Genomic DNA, 10,535 nt, shown 5'->3' on the forward strand with positions numbered 1-10,535 from the left:
GCACTCGCTCTTTCTATCACTCTTTTTCTGTCTTTGTTTTCCTATTTCTCTCCCTATTTCTATCTCAGAAAAAAGAAAGAAGGAATTTTTGTGTTCGGACTAGTCATAATAAAAGCGAAATTTATAATGTAATCTTATTCGCTGTTTGCTTCTAGCTAAATGTACTGATGAACAAAACCACACAGTACTAACACTCGAAACACCATCCTCTACAACGCGCATACACACACACACAACGTGTGGGAAAAAGGAGTGGTGTGGGGGATTTTGGAAGTAAAAGGAGTCTGCGGCCTACCATTTTACCACTTCACAAGCGCTAATCAAACTTTACACTCTAGCTTTCGTAGTCCACATCCGATAAGAGAAGTTGTTTGTGAAGTCGCTGCAATACGTGTTGACCTCTTTAATAAACAGCAGACCGGAGGGGGAGGTCTACACTTTATTTGGATCTCTCTCCCCACCTCTGACCGCGCAAGAAAAGTCTGTCAATTTAAACACACTTGAGACTGTGGCGTCCTTTTGTTTCTTGAGTCGTTGTAGGCTGTTCACGATTCACCCCCCCCCCTTCAAAACCCCATTTCCGAGGACCCTATCGCCCACGTGAGGCTATGTAAACACGACGAGTTAAGGTACAACAGAAAAAGTCAACAACTTCTGTTCGAGTGCTAATTCAGAAAGAAAGAGGCCCTTCAGCGAGTGTCGTCTGTAAGAGAACACGTATATTGGGTGAACACAAGAATAGGAAACCGTAAAGATTTAAATTTCCGCCGTGAAATTAAATCTTTATTCTTGTTGACCTTTGATCTCTGTTGACCGACGGACTGCCCTCCGCCATGAAAACATGCTGGACGCTTACGATACGTGACGAACTCCTCCACCACACACACACATTTCTTAGTTGCGTGCAATTTTGTTTCATTTCACGAATCTGTGAACAAGAACACGCGCGTGCAAATATATACACCTACGAGACTGTTTCATCTGTTATGCAGATGGCAGTGAGCATGTACCCTATTAGAGAAGGCACTCCTCTCTGGGTAATCAGCAACTGCCCTTGAGCACGCAGTCCAAACCACTAATGTTATCGCAAGGAATTGCCAGACGTGACCAATTTGGAGCAAGAAAAAGTTCTTGTAAAATGTGATTGCAGCTCACTTTTGTTGGCCAAGCTCAGTCAGTCTGTCGCTTCTCGCTCATGCTGCATTCAGAAAAAGAGAAATAAAAAAAAAAATCAATGAGCAACTTCTTTGAAATTCTGGCTTTGTGATTTCCTGGTTACTGGGTTATATTTTTATTTATTTATTATTTTTTTTTTTTTTTTTTTTGGACAGCTTGTGCACTTTTATAGTGAATAACTTCAAGGCATTTGGCCAGAATGCGTATCAAAGTTACAATAAAAACAACTGGTATTTGTGCAGACGAATAATTTCATTACATTCTTTGACAATTATGGTCGTTTGGCGATCATGGGTGGTTTGTGTAGTTTTAATGAGGATAAATTTAGGGTGTTTGGCGAGAATTCGCATCAAAATTACAACAAAAACAACAGTGTTTGAGCAGGCGAATAATTTCTTTACGTTCTTTTGGCAATTATGGTCTTAAAGAATTCTAATATCATTCTGAAGATTATAAGTGAACAAAATAGAAAATTATTATAAAATACAACTCTAGAAAAGGTGGAGTCATATTTATCTGGGACAGGTTATTAGCTGTAATAATGATAAATGGCTGGAAGTCAAGAGAAGAATAAATCTTGGATGGATAGCATTCAGGAAATATAGTCACATACTGAAGAGCAATATCACACTTTGTCTGAAAAGTAAAATAATGAATCAATGTATACTCCCCACCATGACTTATGGAAGTGAAACTTGGGCACTCACCAAAAGAATGGAACAGAAGTTGAGAACTATACAGCGAAGAATGGAATGAATTATATTGGGAATCAGACTGTTAGATAAGAAGAGAAACACATGGGTTAGGCAGCAAACTCAAGTAAAGGACATTCTTATCAAAACTAAAGAACTAAAATGGTCTTGGGCAGGACACATAGCTCGAAGACATGATGAGAGATGGACTAAGAAAATAACAGAACGGTACCCAAGAGGAGCTAGAAGAAAACCTGAAAGACATAGGGTGGAGGTGGATAAATGAAATTCATGAGTTTGTGGGTAGGAAATGGATGGCTAGTGCTCAAAACAGAAGGAACTGGAAAGTTGCTGGAGAGGCCTTCATCCTGGAGTGGATTGAAAATGGCTGATGATGATGATGACAACTCACGATTCGAATAATGACATTTAACCAAATAAACTGAATTTACTTGTACAAGCATAAAATGCTAAGGCGTATCTATGTCTCTATGTGTCTTCACCTAGAAATCGACAGACAGAGCCTCTAGTAGTGAATCATGGAATGATGGAGATAAACAATTTGCAGTAAAGAATTGAGTCGTTTACAATGAGTGTGAAGGAACCTAACGGTACGAGACGTCTGTGCCTACCGTGTATTAATGGTCGGTTTGCCTATTATAATTTATTATTAATTATGTAACCTGTTTCATAGTGTTTCGTGTATGTTTTTGTGTTATCAGGATTTCTACGTTATCGGTGCTGGGCCGGGCACCGATAACGCAGAATAAATTTCGTAAACAAAAGAAAAATTTCAGAAATTTATAGACGCTATACTAAAGAGAGAAAAAAAAAGTAATTAACAACCATTTTTTTTTTAAATTAACGATCAAATCGATAAAGCATGGAGTAGGAGATCAACAGCTAAGATTAGAAGGTTGTCTATAACAGCTAAGATTAGAAGTTCTACAAACAAATCTGCATAGTTCACTGTCATGTTGAAGGTTCTCCTGTTAACATCTGATAGTTGTGGACTTTAAAGCATGTAGGTCTATTTTAACATTAACCCATGAAAGAATGTCAAAATAGCTTTTCCATTTAAAAACCATTCTATATTCTCTTGAAAACCAACACTTCATCCACTAGAAGCATACCATTTCTAGTGGTCTCCTATCCAATCTGGAGTCTATGTCTGTCTACCCACTTACCACCATATCACTTGCATAGCTGGCTTTGTCCTCCTCATTTTGCTAGGACTATATATCACAGAATAGTAAATACAGTACTTCGAATACTGCTGTTTGCAGATGACCTGATCGTTATACGTCGAGGTTTGATTATTTGACATAATTCCAAATGTAACCAAGGCCACGAAGTGTCATGACACTTCTCTGGTTGGTTTGCCTATTTTGCGGAAGAAAACACCATACAATTCCAAAACAGAAAAAGACCGAATTCGAATCCAAAACCGGCAACTGAAATGCAATGATAAGACACACTTCTCATTAGTGATATTTATTATTGGGGTAGTATCCATGGCATTCTCCCTAGTTAAGAAATCCAGTTCCTAATTGGCATCCCAAGTAAGACGACGAGTGGGACGTACAAAGTGTTCATAAACAGACTGAATGTAAACCTTGAAGTAGTTAGCAATGACTTCTATCCCCCAAGCTTCTCTGAAAAGGGGACCATTGTATCGTAAGCAATAGCAAGTCTAGTCACGTCAAGTTCATCCCCAAGGAATCTCGTATCTAGGATGTCACCACACGCACTTCACCAACACTGTACGCAGAAGAATCACAAAGAAGGAAATAAAGTTGAAAGAGGGAAGAAAATTAAAGGAAATGAGGAGAGAAAACCTCAGGTCAGTCATACAAAGTAGCAAGTTCCTCATAGAGGTTGGGAAAGTAGGTTTTCGTTGGTTAATGTCCGTGAAATTTCAGTGATTGACCATCCATTCTCCTTCCTGTCACTAATCGAGGTCAGCATTAGTATTCGCTACAAACACCGCATGCGTGTTCCAATGAAACCACTTTCATCTATTATTCATTTACACGCACACTATATTACACTTTTAAACGTATAAGACACTAAAAGTGTATCAAACTTATGCAGACGGACTCCAAGGTTCTAATTAAAAGAAAACATTAAAATCTTAATCAGAATATTTAAAAAAATATTCTGATTGATAAATAAAACTCTTCCGCAAAAATTATAACACAAAGCATTACATAAATTCTCAGCTGGCATTTCCTTTAAATTTCGAATTACTGCTTATGCAAGCCAGTGTGATGACCTCTAAGGAAACCCATGACAGCCTCTTAACGAACACGTTTTAACAAATCCTTATCAGCTTGTAGGGAGCGTCAGAATTCCGTAGAAATCATCTAAAACTACTGTTGAACTCCCCTCCGCCAGTATAACATTCCCCATCGTTTCTTGTCAGTGCTTTGTGCGCGTCTTTTAAGGGGGTCGTTCGTCTTTTACGTTGTCGTGCGCGTCGGACAGTCGGAACAGTGGCGAGCCGACAGCTAATAACAAACGTTCACATTACGGTGACCTTAGGGGGGAAGGGCGAAAGATTAAGGGACATGAACTTCGGTGTCAGTCGGTGTCTTTGTAGATGCTGACCGTTTCCTTTATATTTCCAGAGCTACTTGGGGAGGGACTAGGGGGTAAGACGAGTACACATCCGGCCACAAAGTGTTTATTGGACGAGGGGGTCATCTCTGACGATTTCCTCTGTCGACATTTGCTTTCAAAGTAAAAACTGGTTTCAAGTTTTTCTTTTTTATATATATACCTGCGGAAGTCTATTTTATTATTTTTTTTTCTCCACTGCGCTGTTGGGTCATAAGTAATAAATCAAACTTATATTACACCTCATGACGTACCCATTTCTGAGCGGTCACGATGAATGCTTAATAGCTGCACGTGCTTGTAAGCTCTCCCACCTCACCTTAGGTCTGTTCGATTTCAGGTGGAGAGTACTTTTTGTATGAGCGAGAGTTATTAATAGATTTTACGTACTCCTTATTAAGAATGAAAAAAAAAAAAAAGTAATTGGCGAAAAATAATCGTAATTTAGACCTAAAATTTAATACAGACCAATACTGGTTCATGGCAAAGCGTACCAGTATCTAGAACATGATTTTAAGATTGAGAAAATACTTTAAAAAAATGATATTTTATATACTTTTTGTCTGTCCAGAATGTATAAAATGAACGATGTCGTTTTGTGGGCCACCTAGTGTTAGAATTCTGCAACACGTGTTAGAATTCTGAAAACGTGTAGTTTAGATTTAAAAAGAAAAACAAACAAAAAAAAAAGGGTAACAGCAGAGGATGGGATGCGAAGCGCTGGGACCTTCAAACAAAGGAGGAAAGGGTAGTCTCCCCTCAAAAAATCAAACATGATCCTAGGTCTGAATAATAAAACATCTGGCACACCATTTAGATCTAAATCATGTGGTTAGTAAGGACTAATTAGTACAGTATGCCTGTATACATTTAACAAAATATTAAACCGTGAAAATACACACGGACAATCCGGTGCTCTTTTATCTCCGCACTACCTACGACCGTAAATTCAAATATTCTATGAATTAATAGTGATATTTTCGAAAAGAGACCTTGAATATCGAATCCTGTTGAACATGTCAAAGTTAAAGCGAAAATGGCAAATAAATTTTCTGTTTATACTCCGGCACGACAACCAAGTCAGTAGAGTTTACAATAAATCGTCAATATAAACATTTATCGTATTTAGTATCACGGGCTTGAACCCCGGTTGGCTCAAAGAACGCGTGTTATGCACTCTCGCTCCTGACCACTTGGCTACGTCAGGCCTAAATATTTGTTTGGATTCGATACGATTTCTATTCAAATCTGCTATCCATTGAAGACTGAAATGCATTTCGGGAAATCACACAGAGATGTGATCATAAGGGAACAAATGCGCAGAAGTTAATTCATCAAAGGCAGGAGCAAACAGAATTCTCCTACGAGCCACTTGATCAATGATTATGAAATCCTTAGAGAATGTATTTAATTGTTTCTATTTCAAATGGGCGAGATAAATTCACGCCCATTTAAACTGGAGTTGTATATCCATTGGAGAGAAATAAAATTATTCAGAGTAGACGTACATGTCATCATTAGCAAGAGGTCATTGAACTGTATAAGCAACAAGACGAGGCAAACTAACTTTTTAAGAAAATACGCCACATTTCCCAAAAAATATCTATCGAACAATTAGAAATACGGTTATGAAAGCCTTCGTGGGTAGCACACAGCTGGTAGAATCGCCGTCCTCCGGGTTGAAAAGACATGAGTTCGAGTCCCGTCGATGACGTGAAGAATTTTTATGGGCCTTTTTCACAACGTGACTGAGTTAGTTGGTTCCGGGCGAGGGTAGCATGGTTTTTCTCCCAGAACTCGAGTTTTTCGTCCAGTAAACAGAAAATCGACCACAGAACCAATGCAATTTACAAACAGTAAATACAGAGCAATATGGCCTTAGTCGATGATGCTCCTAAAGCCCTACTACAACAACTACAACGGTTATCAAAATTGGGCAGCGATCGTATGTTGTAGTAGGAGATATGATGCAGCTGTATTTGACAACAGACGTGAGATTGCTCTAACTTTTATTTCATGTCCGTGTAATCCACACACTCACTGCTGACTTTCTTAGATCCTACTTTTCAATGCACACAGACAACACGATCAACTACTTCCAATGTGACGTACCTATTCTTTAATCTTGGGGATAGTTTACATAGTCTTTAATATGTTTCTATAATTCCCATAAGTGTGATACAAAAATTATAGCATCTTATATGGTTAAAAAGTTGATAAGTTTTTTCTCCACACAAATTTACCTGATGACAAAACTCCACAAAGGATGTAGAAACGTGGACAAATTTTTAAGAAGAGTTTTGTGTTGGAGTAAGACTATTGAATGCACATTGGAGTTTTTATAACTTAATTTCTAACGCCAACTCTACTTAAAAGTAATTCATATGATTTACTGTTTTTTCTTCTTAACAACAATCCTAATATCACAGTTGCCATTTTTGTGTTTATAACCATGAAATAATGGCTTGCTCACAAATTTAGTTTTAGTACGTTCTAATGGCTTTTCGATTGCCTAGGACTGTTTGTGAATTTTCCTTAGCATTCATAACTGCTTTTAAGAGTTCCAACATTAAATAAACAACAGAACAGTCTAATCGAACAGTGTAAACGCCGGTTGCATACTTTTCAGACAGCATCAGTTCCGATGCGGACAAAAACGACAGAGGAAAAATCCATCCACTGACTCGAATACGTAGACCAGGAGTGGCCAACTTAATATGTGATGCGATCTACTTTTTTCCTTCAAAATGCGCCGCGATCTACCATCTCAAAAATTTCATTGCACAAGGTGCACAAATCGAGGGATGACTGTATATTTAAAATTCGTCGTGATCGACCGAAATTAAATCCGCGATCGACTCGTTGGCCACCCCTGACGTAGACGATTCGGGAGCGTTACACCCAACAGAATCTGACAGCTCGTGAAGGCATAACACTTAAAACGCACGTGGTTTTAAAACAACTCCACCGCACGGCAAACTTTTAAAACTCATCGGCAAAACTTACCTGCACATCATCCGGCCCTGTGCGCACGTTTCCGACGGAGGTCAGAGAAGAGGAGGTTCACGCGGCGAGCGGACGGGTCACGCTCGGTCCGTCCATCCAGAGCGTGCGATAAGAAGTAAACGAAGACCTTCGACACTGTCTCTACTCTACGCAGTGGACGCTGTGTCCAGAATTCATTTATCCGCAGAATACGGCGCGCGCACTTGTACGGCACTGCATTTCCCGCCAGTGTGACAGTTGTAGCAGACACCCTGGCATCAGGTCGTCACGGACGGCGCAAGCGCTGGCTGTTTTCCAGAGACGCTCAGACGACCCTCCAATGGCTGCTACAGGACGCCACAAGGTACTCCGTGGTCCAACTACACCCTCCTAGGAATCTGTCCGACACTTGTTTTCGGTCTTTTTTTTTTCTCTCTCTCTCTGTCTAGGTGTGACCTTCCTGACCCCATCGCCACCATTAAGGTCAAGTTCCCCCTCATCCCACAATATTTTCTCACGTTGCAAGGAAGTGGTGGTAGAACAGCTTTAGAAAGACCTCCTTATCTTGTCATACAGCCACTGTCAAGCAAACTGACAGCTCCGGATAGAGACACGTCCAAAAGGACCAAAGCCACTCTTTGACAGTCTGCTAATGACAGCTATGCGTTACGTATAGAGTTGCTTTATCTGTATAAAAATCATCCTATCAATCAATGATTGTATCTATCTATTGAGAGACTACTGGTTTCGCGCCTTCACAACTCCCACAGCGTTTGAATACCTGAACAAAGTTCGTAAACCCCATTAATAAAGTTCCTGGATTGATTTTTTTTTTCATCAAAAATTAATAGTTCGTCAGCATCCTTATTGGGTGAGGTACTGTTTAACCAAAATGGACCTACGCGCAGGTGCATTTCATTGCAACACCATCCACTTCTCTTCTGTGGGTTGCAAGCCTTGCACAGGACATTTTTAAATTACTGATGTTCAGTTATCATTCACTTTGTAGTCGAAATTGTCGTTAGTTGTCAGATACTGCGGAATGGACTGACAACTCTTTAGGTGATGACATAACAATCGAAACGGCATCCTGACTGGTGGCACTGCATTAAAGATAAACAGCATACAGGAGGTATATAAATAACATACAGGATAAATATGGAGGTCCAAAAGATTATTTCGAGAAAGAACGTAAGCGTCAGATATTTGTAAACTTTTTTTTTTTTTTTTTATTAGCTCGGTTACCACGAGTTTTTAAGCAGCCCTCGTACACGGCAACCAAGAAATTCTGAAAGTAACAAACAAGGCAAAAAGTTTAAAATTCAAGGCATTGTTATGGATAGGGTAAAATATCGCTTTCGAAGAGTCAAAATAAAACTAAGCACCTCGTAAATTTTGTTTTTATGTTCGGAAAACTATTTATCGCAAAACATGCGATAAATAGTTTTAAGATGGTATACTAAGCAAAGCCGTCTTTCTGCATGGGCTACTTGGCCAGTTTCCGGGGGCCCGATTGTAGGGAGCCCCAACAGTAGCTATTTTAATTGACAGAGTTTTGTGGGGACCACTTAGCTGGAAAATATATTATTTCATTTTAATGTTTTTGAAGATCAGTGAGTAGTCTAGCAAAAGTGCAGCAGTGAAGTGTTTCAGTTAACTGTACGTAGTTCCAGGCAACGTTTAAGAAAAATTCATACTTGTTAACACAACAGAGAGCTCTTTACAAACGATGTTGCAGATATTAATTACAAAAAATAGGTCCCCTTATTACAAGTGCCTGAGGAGACCCCGATGGATAAATACAGCCCTGATAGTAAAGATTATATAAATTCCGGGACACAATGTACTAAAATTTATTAAGAACTAATTTTTCATCCCGCAAAACACACCTTAAGGAGTAGTTGCAGTGTTTTAGGAGCATCCGCCACTAAAGCCATATTGCTCCGTATATACCGTCTATAAATTGGGTGTTCTGTGGTCGATTTTCTGTTTTCTGATCGGAAAACCAGAGTTTCCGGGATAAAAAACTGTGCTACAATCATCTGAGACCGACTAACTCAGCCACGTTGTGAAAAAGGCCAATAAAAATTCCTCACGTTATCGACGGGACTGAGGTATTTTTCACCCGATGGGTTGAGGAGGGCGATACTACCAACTGTGCTACCCACGAACGCACGTTAAGGAGTTACTTGTTATAGACAAGTTACCAAATAGACCATAGGACACAAGTTGTGTCGTATGGTTTGTTTGCTAACTTACCAATAACAGGCCTGAAGTAGCCGAGCGCTCAGGAGCGCGAGCGCAGTAGCACGCGCTCTTTGAGAGGACCGGGGTTGAAGCTCGTGACTGCCAAGTACGATTAATGTTTGTATTGATTATTTATTGTAAACTCCTCTGACCTGGTGGTTGTGCCGGAGTATAGACAAGCAGCATTTTTTTTATTTATTTATCTTATAGTATACAGACACACGTTGACTCCAAATGGTTTAAATTTCCACGCTGGAGATTCTAAACCAACTATGATGCGATCTTCTCTGTTTTTGTTAAACATTATCTTGCAAAAAAGCGTGACGAGCTGACGCATTGTCATAGTACTGAAGACAACAACAACAAAAAAAAAAAAAAAAAAAATTCTTTTCCAAATGAATTTCATTGTTCCTTTATATTTAACTCTTAAGAGGTGTTAAATGCAAACTAGCGATTCACTCTATAGAAACTTTCTCATCCGGCAGATCTCCACAACTAATAAATAGTATTAACTCTGTGATCATCGAAAGGTGTGACCAAGTTAACGACTTGGGGATTCTCTTCTCCAGCAGTGCTAAATTTGATGCTCATGTCCTTAAAATCACCAGCAAAGCATTCAAAACACTGGGATTCATCAAACGGAACACATACAAGTTCAAAAACTACAGATATGCGGTTATCCTTTATAAAACTATTGTTCTGCCAATCCTTGAATTCAGTTCACCCATCTGGAATCCTTACACAAAGACTTTAACTAACAAAATTTAAGCAGTCCAAAAAAAAAAATTGTCCGTTACCTTACGTACCGCAATCCTC

General features: G+C 39.3%; 1 protein-coding gene across 1 annotated transcript in view; it reads right to left on the reverse strand.

The window, feature by feature from the left end:
- LOC150075974 (collagen alpha-1(XV) chain-like) overlaps window positions 1–7,598 on the reverse strand; it is a 44,784-nt gene extending 37,186 nt beyond the window's left edge. Inside the window, exon 1 of the mRNA XM_090387223.1 lies at window positions 7,494–7,598. Within this exon, the coding sequence (XP_090243349.1) occupies window positions 7,494–7,504 (11 nt within the window). The 5' untranslated portion in view covers window positions 7,505–7,598. The remainder of the gene's footprint in view (window positions 1–7,493) is intronic.
- Window positions 7,599–10,535: the final 2,937 nt, after the last annotated feature.

The sequence above is a fragment of the Mastigoproctus giganteus genome, chromosome 13 (genome assembly GCF_048544385.1).
Source record: "Mastigoproctus giganteus isolate SK-2022 chromosome 13, ASM4854438v1, whole genome shotgun sequence".
Classification (NCBI taxonomy): domain Eukaryota; kingdom Metazoa; phylum Arthropoda; class Arachnida; order Uropygi; family Thelyphonidae; genus Mastigoproctus; species Mastigoproctus giganteus.